This window comes from Cherax quadricarinatus, chromosome 73 (assembly GCF_038502225.1).
Source record: "Cherax quadricarinatus isolate ZL_2023a chromosome 73, ASM3850222v1, whole genome shotgun sequence".
Lineage (NCBI taxonomy): Eukaryota > Metazoa > Arthropoda > Malacostraca > Decapoda > Parastacidae > Cherax > Cherax quadricarinatus.
In genome coordinates this window covers 22,558,417-22,580,119 of record NC_091364.1, presented here as the reverse complement: position 1 = coordinate 22,580,119, position 21,703 = coordinate 22,558,417, and the positions used below count along the sequence as shown (strand labels likewise).

Here is a 21,703-nt window from a genome sequence, read left to right as displayed (position 1 = left end):
TCACCAAGGGAAAAGTGAGATGCTACATGAACATATAAAGGCAGTAACTGAAGGGAAGACGAGAGCGAATGTAGGTGAAGAGAGAAGGGATGGAGCAAACAGGGGCCTTGGTGCTTTTCGCTCTTCCCCTGTTGAGAGCCTCTATGCAGAAGCGAATGTTCCATCCTTGTCTGATCGCCGTGATGCCCATTGCCTTCGCTACTATGTACACTCTCACGATCTCCGCAATCCTTCCATTTATAGAATGGTCACTGATATTACCTGGAGAGAGTTTACCTGGAGAGAGTTCCGGGGGTCAACGCCCCCGTGGCCCGGTCTGTGACCAGGCCTCCTTAGGTCAGTGTCCCAGGATGCGACCCACACCAGTCGACTAACACCCAGGTACCCATTTTACTGATGGGGAACATAGACAACAGGTGGAAAGAAACACGTCCAATGTTTCTACTCTGGCTGGGAATCGAACCCAGGCCCTCACCGTGTGAAGCGAGAGCGTTTGCTCCGTCCCTTCTCTCTTCGCCTACATTAGCTCTTGTCTTCCCTTCAGTTACTGCCTTTATATGTTCATGTAGCATCTCACTTTTCCCTACCCCCCTGGGAAGTTCCAGCTGTTCGGGTCTGTTCTTTCTCACTCCCTTGCTCGAAAGCCCAACTGCCTATGGTGGCCTCCCACTCTCTTTTTCTTGTCCACTTCCACTCTCATTCTCATGCCATTGCAGTGTACACAGATGGCTCTAAGTCTTCTGACGGCGTTGGATTCGCAGCAGTGTTTCCGGACAGTGTCGTGCGAGGGCATTTACTATCTTCGGCTAGCATTTTCACTGCTGAATTGTATGCCATTCTAGGAGCACTTATTCGTATCGCATCTATGCCTGTGTCATCATTTGTGGTTGTCTCAGACTCCCTTAGTGCTTCACAGGCTATACTGAAATTTGATACACCTCACCCCCTAGTTCTCCGTATCCAACATTGGCTACGCCATATCTCTACCAAGCTGAAAGTTATTGTTTTTTGTTGGGTCCCTGGTCATGTTGACTTACAGGGCAATGAACAGGCAGACACTGCTGCACGGTCAACAGTACATGACCTACCAATTTCATATAGAGGTGTTCCATTTCCAGACTATTTTGCTGTAATAGCTACCCACCTTCACACCCGTTGGTAACAACGTTGGTCAACTCTGCTCGGTAACAAACTTCCTTCTATTAAACCGAGCATAGGTTACTGGCCCTCTTCTTGTCATCAGTGCCGAGGTTGGGAGACTACTCTCTCCTGCCTTCGCATTGGCCACACTCGTCTTACTCATGGGTATCTTATGGAGAGGCACCCTGTTCCTCTATGTGAGCAGTGTCAAGTTCCAGTATCGATTAGCCACATTCTGTTAGACTGCCCTCTCTATCAACGAGCACGCAGAATTTACCTCCGTCGTCGTCTCCGCTCTGCTACTCTCTCTTTACCTTCTCTTCTTGCTGATGGACCCTCGTTTAATCCTGACTCTCTCACTGACTTCTTGACAACGATTGATTTACTCCACAAACTCTGATGATACCTTTCGCACTCCCCTCAGCCTTTTCTACCTCAATCTCTTGCTGCCCTCTGCGCTTTCACCATCCGCTGCCTCGCTGTTCTCCGTAACCTATTACTCATCCATCTCCCTTTTGCCACCTGATACCCCTCGCTTCCTTCCTGCCCTGCAATGCTGTATAGCCCTTGTGGTTTAGTGCTTCTTTTTTTATTATAATAATAATAATTAATAATTGCAACAACTTATTTCTCTACGTGCCCCTTATGAATGCAATTATCAATCGTGATATCAACCTTTTATTGAACTGCACAAATAATCCTAACAGTATTTGCCATTACTACACTGCTAGTCAGGCTAACACCCTTCTTAGTGTCTGCAAGAACATTATAGTCTTCAACTATAATGTTAGATTATTGAGTAAACAATATGATGACCTCATTGCATTACTGAAGTCTCTAATATAATTTTCATTATTCTTACTGAAACCTGGCTCAGACAAGATTTGACAGACAGTGAAGAGTTTTTACGAGGATAGTGAGGCTCAAGTTAGAGTACATAGGAAAGAGGGAAATTATTTCCCAGTAAAAGTAGGCCTTAGACAAGGATGTGTGATGTCACCGTGGTTGTTTAATGTATTTATAGATGGGGTTGTAAGAGAAGTAAATGCAAGGGTCTTGACAAGAGGCGTGGAGTTAAAAGATAAAGAATCACACAAAGTGGGAGTTGTCACAGTTGCTCTTTGCTGATGACACTGTGCTCTTGGGAGATTCTGAAGAGAAGTTGCAGAGATTGGTGGATGAATTTGGTAGGGTGTGCAAAAGAAGAAAATTAAAAGTGAATACAGGAAAGAGTAAGGTTATGAGGATAATGAAAATATTAGGTGATGAAAGATTGGATATCAGATTGGAGGGAGAGAGTATGGAGGAGGTGAATGTATTCAGATATTTGGGAGTGGACGTGTCAGCGGATGGGTCTATGAAGGATGAGGTGAATCATAGAATTGATGAGGGGAAAAGGGTGAGTGGTGCACTTAGGAGTCTGTGGAGACAAAGAACTTTGTCCTTGGAGGCAAAGAGGGGAATGTATGAGAGTATAGTTTTACCAACACTCTTATATGGGTGTGAAGCATGGGTGATGAATGTTGCAGCGAGGAGAAGGCTGGAGGCAGTGGAGATGTAATGTCTGAGGGCAATGTGTGGTGTGAATATAATGCACAGAATTCATAGTTTGGAAGTTAGGAGGAGGTGCGGGATTACCAAAACTGTTGTCCAGAGGGCTGAGGAAGGGTTGTTGAGGTGGTTCGGACATGTAGAGAGAATGGAGCGAAACAGAATGACTTCAAGAGTGTATCAGTCTGTAGTGGAAGGAAGGCGGGGTAGGGGTGGGCCTAGGAAAGGTTGGAGGGAGGGGGTAAAGGAGGTTTTGTGTGCGAGGGGCTTGGACTTCCAGCAGGCGTGCGTGAGCGTGTTTGATAGGAGTGAATGGAGACGAATGGTTTTTAATACTTGACGTGCTGTTGGGTGTGAGCAAAGTAACATTTATGAAGGGGTTCAGGGAAACCGGCAGGCCGGACTTGAGTCCTGGAGATGGGAAGTACAGTGCCTGCACTCTGAAGGAGGGGTGTTAATGTTGCAGTTTAAAAACTGTAGTGTAAAGCACCCTTCTGGCAAGACAGTGATGGAGTGAATGATGGTGAAAGTTTTTCTTTTTCGGGCCGCCCTGCCTTGGTGGGAATCGGCCAGTGTGATAAAAAAAAAAAAAAAAATTTACCATACCTGGTTACACAGCCATACATAACTACAGGCCTGACCAACCAGGAGGAGGCACTGCCATCTATTACCCTGATGAGCTAGAATGTATGAAATCAACTAACTTACGGGATGAAAATGGCGAATATATAATAGCTAAATTCACATCAAAAATCCTTAAGAAACCTATAACAGTTGGTGCCGTCTACAGACTATCACACACCAATACTTACACTTTTAGCAGTAATCTTAGAAACATGATAACTGAGTCAATTGAATAAACATCATCTGATACTAGCAGGAGATTTTAACATAAGCATCATCCAAGCAACTGACCCTCCAGAAGCTGATTTCACAAATACTATGAACAACAGCTTGTTTCTACCCTCTATAACGAAGCCAACAAGAATCTCTGAGACAAGTGCCTCATTACTTGACCATATCTGGACCAACATAATATCCCCACTACAAGCAGGTATAATCACAGACAACACCACATACCACTACCCTACCTTTCTCATAACCAACTTATCTAAATTGCCTCAAGAAACAAGATCTCATTTTGCCTGCATGATGAGACATCGATAAACAACCTAAAACTAGCACTAGGTGCCATTGATTGGCAGAGAGAGATAGCTGACAGTAATAATATTGATAAAGATGTCAAAATTTTTTTACATAAAGCCCTAAACCTCTATAACAAGCATTGTCCGACCAAAATAAAACAGATCACAGAAAAGAGACTAAACAGCTCATGGCTAACAAAAAGTATCCTCAAATCTTTTAATAAAAAACACAAACTTGAAAAACAGTTCAGATTAGGCTTAATTACTAAAGAATGAACTAAACGATACACATCAATACTCACAAAACTAATACAAAAATCAAAGCAAATGTATTATGAAAATAGATTTATTGAAATAAAAGATGATATGAAAAGTACCTGGCAAACCCTCTCCAAAATTTTGGGCTCTAGGAAACCGTCTGGAAAAAAAAAGAGAGAAATTTAACTAAACCAAATGAACCTCACATACAACCTATAGACACAGCTAATAAATTTATTGTCTTCTTCTCTACTGTAGGATCAAAGCTAGCAAGTCAAATTCCCAGCTCAAATACCCAGCCGAATGAGTCCCTCATTGGCAGCTACTCAAATACTACTCTAATTTCTAGCTCCAACTAATTCCACTGAAGTCTCTCTCGTCATTAGATCATTAAAAATCAAAGCAGGTGATCTAGATAACTTGCCACCATTCATATATAAAAAAGCTGCACATGAGCTGTCACTCATTATTGCAACAATGTTTAACAAATCTGTAGCATCCTCAACCTTCCCATCTATACTGAAGACAGCAAGGGTCACCCCTATCCACAAAGGAGGTGATCCAACTGACTTGAGCAACTATAGACCCATATCAAACTTGCCCTTACCATCCAAGATATTCGAAAAGTATTACACAAGTGACTTTACTCCTACCTGACATTCCATGCCAGTTTGGGTTTAGACCAAAAAAAAAAAAAAAAGTACGAATGACTATCGTACAAATGCTTGACCTAATATACACAGCTCTCGATAAAAATGAATATCCTCTGGGGCTCTTCATTGGCCTATGAAAAGCACTTGATACAGTCGACCACAATCTCTTGCACCTAAAACTGAATCATTACGGCATCAGAGGACATTCTCTTGACTACCTTAAATCCTATCCTAACAATAGACACCAGTATGTATATGCAAATGGAGTCAACTCCACTATCCAACATGTAGCTGTAGGAGTACCCCAGGGTAGTGTCCTAGGCTCACTCCTCTTTCTCATCTGCATCAATGATCTCCCCAGTGCATCCCAACTCCTTAAACCAGTTCTATTCACAGATGGTCATTCAGACCCAGCTGTACTTAGAAACACTATAAACAATGAGCTGCTGAAGATAAATACTTGGATGATGACCAGCAAACTCACTCTCAACATAGACAAAACATACTTCATGCTGTTTGGCAACAGAGCCTTAAATATCCAACTTAATATACTGATAAATGGTTCCCCTATATCAAGACACACGGAGGGCAAATTTCTAGGTCTTCTCCTTGACTGTAATCTTAAATTTCAGTCCCACACCCATCACGTAGCCAAGAAAATTTCAAAATCAATAGGAATCCTTTCCAAGATACGATACTATTTATGTATTTATTTTTTATTTGGACATGATACATAGTTGTAAAAAGAAATATAGTGATTGGGTGTACATACCAAAAGTCCCTTGTATGTAGAGCATTATGGGCAGCTTAAAATTAACTTAAGATTAACTAAGCAATGATATGTTCAGTTGTAAAAATTACAGTAAACAAATTACAACATGAAGTACGAATGAGTATTTCAAATAAGAAGTATTAAAGTTGTACAAATCTGTAGCATAACAATGTATAATATAATCGAATCAGATCGAGTAAAATCAATGATTTGTAGTGCAGAAACAGGTCATATGGTCATTAGATGAGTTGCTGTGCATTCAAGAGAACAGAGTATTCTATTAGGTAATGTAATTAAAAAAAAACAATTTGATAGGGTCACAGGTTATGAGATTCATTTATTCAGTATTTATTTAGTTGTGGTTGAGTAAGTGGTTTTTAAGAAGAGTCTTGAATTGATAAACAGACAGTATTTCTTTTATATTCACAGGTATTGAATTCCAGATTTTTGGGCCTTTTATGTGAATCGAGTTTTTATGTAGTGTGAGATGGACACGAGGAACATCAAAGAGTGATCTGTGCCTTGTGTTACGGTCATGTGTTCTGTTGAGGTTGGTAAAGAGATGTTTGAAGGGAGGGTTTATATCCAAGTTTAGTGTTCTATGTATGTAGTAGGTACAATAATAAGTATGGATGTTTTGTACGGTAAGTTTAGAGTTGAATATTGGTGGAGTGTGCTGCCTGGAGTGGGAATTTGTTATCATTTTGTCTGCAGCCTTTTGTTGGGTAATCAATGGTCTGAGACGATTTATTGTTGTTGAGCCCCATGCACGAATTCCATAGGTGAGATAGAGGTAAATGAGTGAGTGATATAGGCCCAGGAGGGCTTACTGTGGAACATAGTACCGTATCTTCAGTAGTATGCCTACAGTCTTGGAGATTTTCTTGGAAATTTGTTGTACATGTGTTTGAAATTTTATAGGTAGTAGGATGGTAGACAGCAACTGCCCAGGGAGGTACTACTTTCCTGCCAAGTGAGTGTAAAACAAAAGCCTGTAATTGTTTTACATGATGGTAGGATTGCTGGTGTCCATTTTCCTGTCTCGTAAACATGCAAGATTTCAGGTACGTCTTGCTACTTCTTATGCTTAGGCCACACTACACATACATGTACAAGCATATATATATGTGCACACCCCTCTGGGTTTTCTTCTATTTTCTTACTAGTTCTTGTTCTTGTTTATTTCCTGTTCTCTCCATGGGGAAGTGGAACAGAGTTCTTCCTCCGTAAGCCATGCGTGTTGTAAGAGGCAACTAAAATGCCGGGAGCAAGGAGCTAGTAACCCCTTCTCCTGTATATATTACTAAATGTAAAAGGAGAAGCTTTCGTTTTTTCCTTTTGGACCACCCCGCCTCGGTGGGATACGGCCGGTGTGTTGAAAGAAGAAAGTGTTTGAAATTTAAGTCTGTTATCAAGGTGGATTCCTAAGAATTTTTCCTCTGTGAGCTTTGTGATAAACAGATCACCTATCATTATGTTAAGAGGAGCATCTGTAGTTCTGTTCCCAAACTGAATGTAGTAGGTTTTGTCAATATTGAGAGTAAGTTTGGTACCACAAACGACACTCCTTACCCTATACCGCTCTCTAATATATCCTTACCTCACCTATGGCATTTGTGCCTGGGGCGCAACCATAGCCAACTACCTTAGACTCTTAGTAACCCAACAAAAAGCTGCTGTGCGGGTGATAACCAGCTCCTGTGCTCGACACCACACACCACCACTCTTCAAAAGACTTAACTTGCTAAATATGCAAGACATACACACATTATTGTTCCTACTACATATGCAGAACATTAAACTCCACTGTAAACCCTCCATTAAAACTACTCCTCGACAGTTACAACAGAATGCACAGTCACAATACAAGGCTTAAGGCACTTTTCAACATCCCTCGAGTCAGACTCTCACTATGCAAGAACACTGCACATAAAAGGCCCGAAGATCTGGAACTCGCTACTGGAACAGGTCAGGATCCCCTGACAACTTATAAATTTAGGACTTTTCTAAAAAATCATCTTATCTCTCTATATTAACCAAATCAACCAAAACATCTGCTAATTAGTTTTATTATGTGACCTCTAGGCTTTTAATTCTGCCAATTCATAAAATATTACCACCTGAACCATTACTTGTAATATAGATTTTGTGTGCAATTTAAAGATTATTTTACGGAACCCTACTCCACCTTGCTACCTCACATTTATATTAAGTTTAAGTAAGTTTGCAAAACAGTTAACCACTACTTCTTGTCTAGTTTTACATATAGTTACCATGTACTATTATCTTGTAGTCTTAATTAGTTACTATATATTAGGATTAGTCGGCCCAAAATGCCCCAGCATGATAGTGGCTATCTTTGTACTTAGCAAATCAAAATTGTAATTACACATTGTAACCTTTACAAAGAAATAAACTATCTTATCTATCTATCTTGTACTATGGGGTGCACAATGAAGTACAGATTTATAGACAAAATATGTAGTCTTGGACACTGTGAAAATTAGTGTACTGAGTAGCTGCAGGAAGAAGATTGTGATGCTCGACGCTGAGACACCGTGCTGCCCGTTTTCAATGACCCAAGTTCTTGTACGGCATACAATACCGGCTGGTCAGAGAGCTGGTCGTAACTCCAAGCTGTCAGTAAATGAGTACGTCAGTAAGTGAGGAGTGCCTGTATACAAGGGATTTAGTGAAAGGTTAACATGGAAAACTCTCACATACAATAAACAAGCATCATGGTGCACATCTCACTTCATAACATGGGATCTTATGAGAACATTACAGTCACATTAAAATTTTTGCTTAAGGAAGCATTCTTGTGGTCACTATTTTGGTCATTAACCCTTTCACTGTGAAGACTCCTGCTCACAAACTTGCCGTCACTGTTGAAGAATTTAAAAAAAATATTTTTTTTTTCTTATGAAATAATAATCTTTTCCCAATGGTGATGACATGAAAAGTATGAAATTTGATGGAAAACTTATGGAATTACTTCCTCGCTATGCTTACGCATCGGTGATTTTGCCCACTTTGAGCCCTATTTTCGGCCAATTCCATTGTTCCAATTGACCAAACTTATAGCTATTTTGCTAGAACTTCTTTTGTTCTATTGATTGAGTACAAGAAACTGCCCATTTACTGATTTAAAGTACTCAATAAAGTGATCAGAAATTGGTAATTTGGCCAATTTCAAAATAGGTTTCAGAATTAACAGTAACATTCCTAGGCCTAAAATAATGTTTTCTCTGTTCATTAGTCACCTCTGCAGGCCCCTCTTATATTACACATGTTTTCGATTTTGAATTTTTATTCACACAAAAAATAGAAGATTTACTGTTATGCAGACTACTGCATTATTGTAAAAATGGTATAAATAATATCAGCGCACTTGTGAAAACACATTAGACCCACTAGTTGATGTGTATTGGACGCCTGACATGATTTGTTTACTCTTGAACATTGGCAAAAATCCTACATTTCCACTACTTTGAGCTCATTTTCAAGGTACTTTTAATCCATAAACCATTCGAAATCATCTCTATTTCTGTAATATATCTTCCATTCTATCAATTAAGATCAAGAAAACGAGAATGCAACCATAAATACCATATGAAAATGCACCACAAAGTCGCAGTTTTAAACCAAAAAAACATTGAGTTTTTTTTCCACATGCACAGCATGCTGCAGGATTTTTTTTTATACTGCGCACACTGACCACTCAGACCCACTCTCACGTATGTAGGCCTACCAGCTTTCTCCCACAAAATTTAAAGCCACTAAAATTTTGGCGTAATATTATGGGACCAACACTAGCTTGCAAGCCGTAATATTACAGGACTGACAGTGAAAGGGTTAAGATAGGATTGACTGTACAGTAAAACAAATAACTTTAATTCTTCAAAATGAAGTGCATTATGTTGTATATATTCTATACATTATTAACCTTCACAGTTTTTATTCAAGTTATTCATTCTAAATATAAAATATAATATGCAGAAACGAATATTTTGCATTTATTAATTCCAGTTTATCAACAGAACCAAATATTGTTGGACCAGAGAAGATTGGATAGAGAGAGAGAAGAAGAGAGAAGCTTGAATAGAGAGAGAGAGAGACAGATGATAGAAGAGGATAAACTTCCAGAAGATGGTAAGACTTATCTTCTGGACATTAACTTTTTATTATCTCATCTATGCTATTTGTGCCTGGGGATGAACAGCAGCAACCCACCTAAAGCCAATAGTAACCCAGCCAAGAGCTGCAGTAAGAATTATCATGCAATCCAATGCTAGGCAACATGGCCCCATCCTTCTTCAAAGCCCTAAAATTACTCACTGTACAGAGCATTAACACATACTACTGTGCAACCTACATTTACAGAACCATAAATTCTAATATTCATCCCAAACTAAAGCACTTTCTTGATAGTTTCAACAGGACCCATAGACATAATACCAGACACAAAATTCTCTTATAACATTCCTCGTGTCTGGCTAAATCTCTTCAAAAATTCATTGTACATAAAAGGGCCCAAAATCTGGAACTCTCTGCACGAAAACTTGAGAACCACAGACTCGACCAGCATATTCAAAACTACCATTAAAAAACACCTTTTATCCCTAACTTACCCCATCATCAGTTAACTATATGATAACCACACATGCTATTTTCAGTATCATGAACACATCCAGAACAAAACAGACTTGTTCTCATTATCTGTAATTCTTCTAATTTTATACTTACACTCACCCAACTGACCGTAAACATAAAATTCCTTATCTTAAGTTAGTCCTAAGTTTGCCTGAAATACTCTGTCAATATAAGAACATAAGAACATAAGAACGAAGGAACACTGCAGAAGGCCTACTGGCCCATGCGAGGCAGGTCCAAGTCTCCTACCGGAGCTTTCAATTATAGAAAGAGTGTATCATGTTATTACAACCCATGAACTCAGAGGCCAGTTATCCTGGGTGTAAAGGGAGCAAAATAAACAGCAGAAAACTTTTACTTGTATTGTCCTTCACCAATTATAGCCAGACATATGCACACTATGTACAGCAATAGGTATTAGTGCACGCCATGGTAATCAAGGCAGAATTGAAGCCAATAGAAAGTAGACCGTGCTTCTACCAGCTCTTTAACCCTTTGAGGGTCGACAGGCCCTCTCCGAGACTTGTTCTCAGGGTCGGCCAAATTTCAAAAAAAAAAACAAAATTATTTTTTCTTATAAAAAGAAAAAACTTACGGAATTATGCTCTCGCGAAGTTAGCGGTCTCGACGATGTTTACGCATCGGCGATTTTGCCCACTTTGAGCTCTATTTTTGGCCAATTCCAATGTACTAGTCGACAAAAATCATAACTATTTTGCTAGAACTCTATTTTTTGTATCGAATGAGTACAAGAAACCACCCATTTACTGATTTCAACTATCCAATAAAGTGGTCAGAATTTAGCAGTTTTGCCAATTTCACACAAATTTCAAAAGATGCCAATTTCCGAATAGGGTCCAGAATAAACAAGAAAGACATTCCTGGCACTAAAATAACAAGTTCTCTGTTCGTTAGTCACATCCCCAGGCCCCTCTTATATTTTTTTGGCTTTCCACTTTCAATTTTTATTCTTACAAAAAATAGAAGATTTACTGTTACGTATGCAGACTACTGCATAAGTGCAGAAATGGTATAAATAATATCAGCACACTTGTGAAAGAATATTAGACTCGCCAGTTGACGTGTATTGGATGCTTGGCATGATTTGTTTACTTTTGAACTTTGGTAAAAATCGAACATGTCTGCTACTTTTAGCTCAATTTCAAGGCACTTTTCATTGTAAAACCAGTCAAAATCATCTCAATTTCTGTAATATGTTTTCCATTTTATGAAATGAGGCCACGAAAACTAGAATACAACAATAAATACCATATGAAAATACAGTGCAAAGTTGCCGTTTTATTCCAAAAACATGGTCAAAGTTTTTTTTTTCTCTCATTATGCACTGTGTGCTGCAGGATTTTTTTTATACTGCGCACACTGACCACATAGACCCATTCTTTCATATGTAGGCCTACCAGCTTTCTCCCACTAGATTTGAGGGTGCTAGAATTTAGGCGTACTAGTACATCAAAAACCCTGGGTCATAAGCCGTACTAGTACAGCCGAAACCCTCAAAGGGTTAATGGAAATGACAAGGGTGAAAACGTGAGTGGTAACCACGTCACCTTCAAAATTGCCAGCTCCACCTCATTGTTTGAACCTAGATATTGATTGACGATGGGGCCCTGATCGTCCAACCCTTAGTATCTGGTTCACTGGTTGGGGAGGTAGCCTTTTAACCCCTAAATGGTCCAAACGTATATATACGTTCTATCGCCCAGTGCCCCGAATATTTTGAAAAAAAAAATTTTTTTTTTTTTTTTAGAAATAAAGAGCACATTTTTTTTAAGTGTTATAGGATAAAAAAAAAATTTAGGGTCAGTACTTACCAAGATATGGTTCCATCATCCTGCGATTATCATCACCAGAAATGCCCAACTTCCGTCTGTCATCATCGAGTGTTTCTTCCGGTGTATACAGTGACATCCAACACATGACCACTCTCACAGTTACACATAACAGAAAGTTTTATACCAAAGCGATTACGTTTGCTCGGTATATATTGCTTGAATGACAGGTGTCCCTTGAATAGAATCAAAGACTCATCAACAACAATGTTCTTGAAGGGATAAAGGTATGCACTGAATTTCTGCTTCAAATACATAAACACTTCCTGGATTTTGTAGAGAAGGTCATTTCTGTTGGGCGTATTCCTGTCTGAGAAGTGCAACATTCATAGCAAGAGTGAATCTGTTGCAGGGAAGGAGGTCACGGAAAGCTGGAGTACTGATGAAGTGATCTGTGCACCAGTAGTTACATACATATTGTTCTTATAGGTATGTGGCATAAGCATGACAGTGGCAAGGAATAAATACATTTCAGCCACTGTTGCGTCTTTCCACCTGCGCAGCCATGACAATTCTCTAACCTGTGCTGTGTTGTTCATGACATTGTTCGTCTGGGTCACTATCAAGTTCATCACAGGCTCGTCAAAGTATAACTGGAAAAAGTTCATGGCACTAGCGGTAAGAACATATATATACGTTTGGACCGTTTAGGGGTTAATGAGGATGTGTACATGTGCCGAATAAAGGTTATGTACTCTTTGCATGCCACACAGAGATAAAACCATTCTCATTACTAAATTATACTAATTGTAATACTCTTATGTTTTGTACTATCTCACTGTTATCAATCTTATTAATGATAGACTTTTTAATTACCTAACTTTTATACTAATATGCAATAATGAATATTAAAATGTACTGCTCCATAACCTGTGTCAATATAGAATAGTCAATAAGAATTAAGATTAGTCTGCCCGAAATGCCTAGGCATGCTAGTGGCTTTCTTTGTAATTAATATCTTACATAAACCACACATTGTAAGTTTTGCAAGGAAATAAACACTCATTTTGATTTTTTCATTATAAACAATGTAACTGTTGATAACAAAAATAACTAATTTACCAACTTAACAATCATGTTAGTAATCATGTAACAATATTAAGCTAGGCCATTGTGGCCAGGTGTTACTGGTCATGGTGGCCAGGTGTTACTGGTCATGGTGGCCAGGTGTTACTGGTCATGGTGGCCAGGTGTTACTGGTCATGGTGGCCAGGTGTTACTGGTCATGGTGGCCAGGTGTTACTGGTCATGGTGGCCAGGTGTTACTGGTCATGGTGGCCAGGTGTTACTGGTCATGGTGGCCAGGTGTTACTGGTCATGGTGGCCAGGTGTTACTGGTCATGGTGGCCAGGTGTTACTGGTCATGGTGGCCAGGTGTTACTGGTCATGGTGGCCAGGTGTTACTGGTCATGGTGGCCAGGTGTTACTGGTCATGGTGGCCAGGTGTTACTGGTCATGGTGGCCAGGTGTTACTGGTCATGGTGGCCAGGTGTTACTGGTCATGGTGGCCAGGTGTTACTGGTCATGGTGGCCAGGTGTTACTGGTCATGGTGGCCAGGTGTTACTGGTCATAGTGACGAGGTATTACTGGTGTACATTGTTACTGGTGAATATTGCTACTAATGTACATTTTGGCTAGTATACAAATATACATTATACTGGTATATACATTATTACTACTCTACATTATCGTATACATTATATAAATATTATTATTTTCTAAGTTTAATGAGTGTGATGATTAATATCATAATTGTCTAAGTCAGTTAATACGTTGTCAACACTGTCATGCTTGGTAATGTTTAACCCTTAAACGGTCCAAACAGATCGACGTTCAAATTCGTAGTGCTACAAAAGTAGATCTACTTTTTTTTACATATTTTCAAATTATTATTTTTTTTTTTATTTTTTATTATCACACTGGCCGATTCCCACCAAGGCAGGGTGGCCCGAAAAAGAAAAACTTCCACCATTATTCACTCCATCACTGTCTTGCCAGAAGGGTGCTTTACACTACAGTTTTTAAACTGCAACATTAACACCCCTCCTTCGGAGTGCAGGCACTGTACTTCCCATCTCCAGGACTCAAGTCCGGCCTGCCGGTTTCCCTGAACCCCTTCATAAATGTTACTTTGCTCATACTCCAACAGCACGTCAAGTATTAAAAACCATTTGTCTCCATTCACTCCTATCAAACACGCTCATGCATGCCTGCTGGAAGTCCAAGCCCCTCGCACACAAAACCTCCTTTACCCCCTCCCTCCAACCTTTCCTAGGCCGACCCCTACCCCGCCTTCCTTCCACTACAGACTGATACACTCTTGAAGTCATTCTGTTTCGCTCCATTCTCTCTACATGTCCGAACCACCTCAACAACCCTTCCTCAGCCCTCTGGACAACAGTTTTGGTAATCCCGCACCTCCTCCTAACTTCCAAACTACGAATTCTCTGCATTATATTCACACCACACATTGCCCTCAGACATGACATCTCCACTGCCTCCAGCCTTCTCCTCGCTGCAACATTCATCACCCACGCTTCACACCCATATAAGAGCGTTGGTAAAACTATACTCTCATACATTCCCCTCTTTGCCTCCAAGGACAAAGTTCTTTGTCTCCACAGACTCCTAAGTGCACCACTCACTCTTTTTCCCTCATCAATTCTATGATTCACCTCATCTTTCATAGACCCATCCGCTGACACGTCCACTCCCAAATATCTGAATACGTTCACCTCCTCCATACTCTCTCCCTCCAATCTGATATTCAATCTTTCATCACCTAATCTTTTTGTTATCCTCATAACCTTACTCTTTCCTGTATTCACCTTTAATTTTCTTCTTTTGCACACCCTACCAAATTCATCCACCAATCTCTGCAACTTCTCTTCAGAATCTCCCAAGAGCACAGTGTCATCAGCAAAGAGCAGCTGTGACAACTCCCACTTTGTGTGTGATTCTTTATCTTTTAACTCCACGCCTCTTGCCAAGACCCTCGCATTTACTTCTCTTACAACCCCATCTATAAATATATTAAACAACCACGGTGACATCACACATCCTTGTCTAAGGCCTACTTTTACTGGGAAAAAATTTCCCTCTTTCCTACATACTCTAACTTGAGCCTCACTATCCTCGTAAAAACTCTTCACTGCTTTCAGTAACCTACCTCCTACACCATACACTTGCAACATCTGCCACATTGCCCCCCTATCCACCCTGTCATACGCCTTTTCCAAATCCATAAATGCCACAAAGACCTCTTTAGCCTTATCTAAATACTGTTCACTTATATGTTTCACTGTAAACACCTGGTCCACACACCCCCTACCTTTCCTAAAGCCTCCTTGTTCATCTGCTATCCTATTCTCCGTCTTACTCTTAATTCTTTCAATTATAACTCTACCATACACTTTACCAGGTATACTCAACAGACTTATCCCCCTATAATTTTTGCACTCTCTTTTATCCCCTTTGCCTTTATACAAAGGAACTATGCATGCTCTCTGCCAATCCCTAGGTACCATACCCTCTTCCATACATTTATTAAATAATTGCACCAACCACTCCAAAACTATATCCCCACCTGCTTTTAACATTTCTATCTTTATCCCATCAATCCCGGCTGCCTTACCCCCTTTCATTTTACCTATTGCCTCATGAACTTCCCCCACACTCACAACTGGCTCTTCCTCACTCCTACAAGATGTTATTCCTCCTTGCCCTATACACGAAATCACAGCTTCCCTATCTTCATCAACATTTAACAATTCCTCAAAATATTCCCTCCATCTTCCCAATACCTCTAACTCTCCATTTAATAACTCTCCTCTCCTATTTTTAACTGACAAATCCATTTGTTCTCTAGGCTTCCTTAACTTGTTAATCTCACTCCAAAACTTTTTCTTATTTTCAACAAAATTTGTTGATAACATCTCACCCACTCTCTCATTTGCTCTCTTTTTACATTGCTTCACCACTCTCTTAACCTCTCTCTTTTTCTCCATATACTCTTCCCTCCTTGCATCACTTCTACTTTGTAAAAACTTCTCATATGCTAACTTTTTCTCCCTTACTACTCTCTTTACATCATCATTCCACCAATCGCTCCTCTTCCCTCCCGCACCCACTTTCCTGTAACCACAAACTTCTGCTGAAATATAACAAAAAAAAAATGTAGATAAAAGTTTTTTTTTACACGTTTTCACATGTAAAACAAAAAAAAACAATCTACATTTTTTTACATACTTTCAGATGTTGAAAAAACGTATATATACGTTTGGACCATTTAAGGGTTAAACGGTCCAAATGTATATATATGTTCTCTTGCATAGCACCCCGAATTTTGACAAAAAAAAATTTTTTTTTTAAATAGGAAAAAAGAGCATATGGTGCCCAGGCATCCCCAATTTTTTTCATATGGCGCAGAGTGAGTGCGCACACCCATTCTCTCATGTCTAGGTGACTCGGGCTTTTCGTGCCAGTGTTGAATAAATGACAAAGGAAACATATGTATACGTTTGGGGCGCTATGCGAGAGAACGTATGTTTGGACCGTTTAAGGGTTAACATTTTGATTGGATATTTATTATATTGGGTTAAGATAGCAGTCTGTGAATAATATTTGGTCAAAGATTAAACTGTTCTCCCTGGAACGCAGGCGGGAGATATATTATTATATACACTTGGAAAATCTTAGAGGGATTAGTACCAAATTTGCACACAAAAATCGCTCCCTGTGAAAGCAAAAGACTCTGCAGGCAATGCAACATCCCGCCAATGAAAAGCAGGCGCGCCACTAGCACGATAAGGGACAACACATTGAGTGTCAGGGGCCCAAGACTGTTCAACTGCCTCCTAGCATACTACCAATAGACCTCTGGCTGTCTTCAAGGAGGTTTTGGACAGGTATCTAAAGTCAGTACCTGATCTGCCGGGCTGTGGTTTGTACGTTGGCTTACATGCGACCAACAGTAACAGCCTGGTTGATCAGGCCCTGATCCACAATGAGGCCTGTCACAGACATAGCTGCGGGGTCGTTGACCCTCGAAACCCTCTCCAGGTATACTTTTCAGGTATTGGAAAGTTACTTTCATTGTGTGGATTATATTTTTGTTTTCATTCCTTTACAGAATCAATGAAAGATTTTCATGACGCAGTTTCAGCACTGAAGGATGCCTACATTACCAAAGATTTGTGGAATGCATCACATCTACCTTGCTATGACCCTGCTGTTCCCTTTGGTAAGATGTGTGTTTGTGGTCTGTCTGCACAGTGAATATAGTGTTTAATCTTGTAGGCCAGTGATGAAGAGTGGTGTGTAAGGTGACACACTGTGTGTGAGGTGACGGTGTGTGGTGGTGACACGATGTGTAAGGTGACACAGTATGTGAGGTGACTGTATCTTCTGTCTCCACTGTGAATACTTCTTTGAATCTCATGTTTAACTAACAAACTTCAAGGCCATTACTTGTGATCTCCCCTCCTTAGCCTGATTACCTGGTGTCTGACTGTTGTTTTCTTCTTGATGTGACTGTACAACAGCTTCAGGTCAGACTGCTTTTACTGCCGTCATTTTCGTATTATTGTTGGGCCTCCCTCCTTACCTGTGCATGTTCATTTCTTGCTCTTCAGCTACTCTTCTTACACTCCTGGGTTCTTTCCCTTCTTTACTACTTCCATTCTCTAGCACACTTGGTTTTAGCCTCTACACCTTTGGGTGAACTGAGGGCTCATCCTGGCCTTCTCATTATGTCTGTTGCCCTTGGGTACAAACTACTTCTCCACTTCCTTGCATATTGTTGTCAGATATTCCATCATCTCATTTAGTGTTTCCCCTGCCAGTTCTCTGTCCCACTGGGCCTCATGCAGGAAATTCCTCATGCCTTTGTAGTCCCTTCTCTTGTAGTTTAGCTTCATTCTTCCTGCCTCCCTCTCCATTTGTAACTCTACTATGTATTCAAATTTTAGAACGAAGTTACCACTAGCTCCAAGAGGCCTTTCATATGTGATGTCTTCAATATCTATGCTGCTCAAGGTGAATACTAGATCCAGTTTTGCTGGTTCATCCTCTCCCCTCTCTCTGGTAGTGTCCCTAACATGCTGATGCATGAGGTTTTTCCAGTACCACCTTCAACGTTTTAGCCCTCCACGTTTCTGGGCCCCCACGTGGCTCCAGGTTTTCCCAGTCAATTTCTCTGTGATTGAAATCGCCCACAACCAGTAGCTTTTCCCTGCCCACATGAACCCCTCTGGCCATTTCCACCAGTGTATCAGCCATTTCTCTGTTACTCTAATCATATTCTTGTCTTGGCCTCCTGCTGTTCTGTGGTGGGTTATACATCACTGCAATCACCACCTTAGGACCCCCAGTCTGAAGTGTTCCCATTATGTAATCCCTTGCTTCTCCTTTGTCCCCTCTCTCCAACTCTTCAAGATCCCATTTGTTTTTGATTAGTAGTACAACTCCTCCACCCTCTCCCCCTGTTCCCTCCATCTTTCCTCAGAATCTGATATCCACTTGGAAAGATGGCATTTGTTTTCATTCTTGAGAGCTTGATTTCTGTGAGGGCTATAATGTCTGGTGATGCCTCTGATTCTTTTGTGCCACTCCTCCCACTTATTTGTTATACCATCAGCATTTGTGTACCATACCTTTAGTTTCCATGGGGAAGTGGAACAGAATTCTTCCTCCGTAAGCCATGCGTGTCGTAAGAGGCGACTAAAATGCCGGGAGCAAGGGGCTAGTAACCCCTTTTCCTGTATATATTACTAAATTTAAAAGGAGAAACTTTCGTTTTTCCTTTTGGGCCACCCCACCTCAGTGGGATACGGCTGGTGCGTTGAAAAGACCTTTAGTTTCCTCTCCAATACTGTATTTTGGGGGTTTGGGGGATGGGGGGCCCTGGCAGGGTGCTATAGGATTCTGCTGTGCATTCAATTCAAATTCAAACTTTATTCTCTATAAGTATTACAATGCTGAGTTTACAGAATTTGGTTATTGTGTGGTTTACATGTAGTAAAATAATAATTACAGAGTGTACCACTAGAACGCCTAGCATGGCTAAGCATTTCGGGCAGACTTATATTAAATCTTAGGTTTAAAATGTTACAAAATTATGAGATAAGTTGGTATTATGGCTAAGTGACTAAATACTAGTTGCGAGTTTAGCAATGTGAATGCTTTTGTTTTGGCACTATACGTAGTTTCAGTATTGGAGTATCACAGGCCAACTTATGACTAGTTAAGATTCATTATTTTGAGATTGAGATTGATATTTCTGTTTATGGTCAAATGGGTGAGTGAGTGTAAGTGTGAACCACCAGGTGGTATTCGTATTATTAGTTGACAGGGTGTATCAGGGAGATAAGATGTTTTCTGATGGTAGTTTTGAAGGTAATGAATGTGTCTGCAGTTTTGGAATTTTCAGGTAGGGTGTTCCAGATTTTAGGGCCTTTGACATACATTGAATTTTTGTAAAGGTTTAGTCGGACACGGGGAATGTCATAGAGATGTTTGTGTCTGGTGTTGTGCCTGTGGGTTCTGTCACAACTATCAAGAAAGCGTTTTAGGTCAAGGTTAATATTGGAATTTAAGGTCCTGTAGATGTAGATTGCACAGTAGTAAGTGTGGATGTACTGAACAGGGAGTAAATTTAGATCTATGAAGAGTGGGGGGGTGTGTTTCCAGGGATGGGATTTAGTGATTATTCTTACTGCAGCTTTTTGTCGGGTTATTATTGGCTTTAGGTGTGTTGCTGCAGTTGAACCCCAAGCACAGATAGCATAGGTGAGGTATGGATATATAAGTGAATGGTATAGTGTGAGAAGGGCATTTTGCGGCACGTAGTATCGTATCTTGGAGAGGATCCCAACCGTTTTGGATACTTTTTTGGTTATGTGTTGGATATGGGTGCTGAAGTTCAGGTTGTTGTCGAGGTATAGGCCTAGGAATTTGCCCTCATTATGCCTGGTAATTAGAGTGTTGTCGATCTTAATGTTAATTTGCGCATCTCCTGCTCTGCTACCAAACATAATGTAGTAGGTTTTGTCAACGTTAAGCGTAAGTTTATTGGCTGTCATCCAAGTCGATATTTTGATCAGTTCCTCATTAACAATGGTGTTGAGGGTTGCAAGATTAGGGTGAGAGATGACACAAGTCATGTCGTCAGCAAAGAGAATGGGGTTCAGGTGTCGAGATACGTTTGGAAGATCATTGATGTATATGAGGAAGAGCAGGGGACCAAGGACACTTCCCTGCGGAACTCCAGTATCAAGTGGCTGTGTTGATGCTGTGTCTTTAATGGTGACCCCTCAAGGAAGGTTCCTTGATGTTGGTGAGGGGCTCTTGATTTAGGGAATTGGATCTGTGCTCCAGTTCCCCGAATTAAGCCTGAATGCCTTCCACATCCCCCCCCCAGGCGCTGTATAATCCTCCGGGTTTAGCGCTTCCCCCTTGATTATAATAATAATAATTTAATGGTGACATACTGATACCTATTAGTAAGGTAAGATTTGAAATATGCAAGCGCATAGCTTCTTATACCATAATGGTCAAGTTTGTGGAGTAGGATGCCGTGGTCTACTGTGTCAATAAAAATTCCTAGTGGATATTCCTTATTTTCCAATGCTGTGTAAAGCAGATCTAGCATTTTTATAATTGCATCGTTAGTGCTTTTATTTTTCCTGAATCCAAATTGGCAGGGGTTGAGTATGTTTTGTGACGTTATAAATGAATATAGTCTCCTGTGCACGAGTTTCTCAAAGATTTTGGATAGCAATGGTAAGTTTGATATTGGCCTATAGTTGTTTAAATCTGTAGGGTCACCACCTTTATGTATTGGTGTAACCCTTGCCGTCTTGAGTAGTTTCGGGAAGGTGCTAGCTTCTAGTGGCTTGTTAAAAAGCAATGAGATAGTATGCGAGAGGACATGGGCCACTCTCTTGTACAATAATGGTGGGACATGAGACAGATTCCCCGAGTTATTTTTAAGTGACTTTATAATCTCGGTGACTTCCGTGGGCTCAGTTGGAGCAAGATAGAAGGAATTTGGGAAATTCCCATATAGGTAGTCCCCGGCATGGGCATTGGTACGTGGGATTTTATTGTGGGGCGGGGCTGTAAGTGTGGGGTTTATGTTTGGCACCTGTGTTCTTGGGGTGGTTCTGTGTCTTTCCTTCACTCTGTTGAAGCCTGTGGACAAAGATTGACCTCTCCCTCTCCTCTCATTGCTTTACTCTCCGCATCTCTGGATCCAGTTTATATACAGCCTCTCCTTACTTAGCGATGTACTCATTTACCAAAGCCTTGGACTTATGACGGGCTCTCTGAGGAGTATTCATACCTAAATAATGTATATTAGAGCTGATTTCCTCTCTCCTTTTTATTTTAATATACAGTACACTACTCTATAAGCATTTAAAAATATACCAGTAATGCTATAAATAGTGCAAAGGTGACATTTAAACAATATCAGAGATGGTTGACACAAATTCACTACCATTATAGTATGCTCCTCACTTAGTGACGAATTTGTTTAATGACGTGGTCTCAGGAACATAACTCCATCGTTAAGTGAGGAGAGGCTGTATAGCCATTGCCTCCTTTATTAATTCCTGTATCTCCTGGTGCCCTGGTCTCCTGGTTGTGCCTCCGCACGAGACCTATTTCCTCTGCTTGTG

The 21,703-nt window shown here is 40.4% G+C and overlaps 1 protein-coding gene across 3 annotated transcripts in view; it reads left to right on the top strand.

The window, feature by feature from the left end:
- LOC128701156 (uncharacterized) overlaps positions 1-21,703 on the top strand; it is a 163,665-nt gene that overhangs the window by 129,311 nt on the left and 12,651 nt on the right. For all 3 annotated transcript variants that reach the window (XR_011394061.1, XM_070100642.1, XM_070100641.1), the window contains exons 8-9: positions 9,560-9,671; positions 17,155-17,265. Coding sequence is in view for 2 of the 3 variants with exons in the window: in XM_070100642.1 (XP_069956743.1) it covers positions 9,560-9,671; positions 17,155-17,265 (223 nt within the window). In the remaining variant the exon portion in view is untranslated. The remainder of the gene's footprint in view (positions 1-9,559; positions 9,672-17,154; positions 17,266-21,703) is intronic.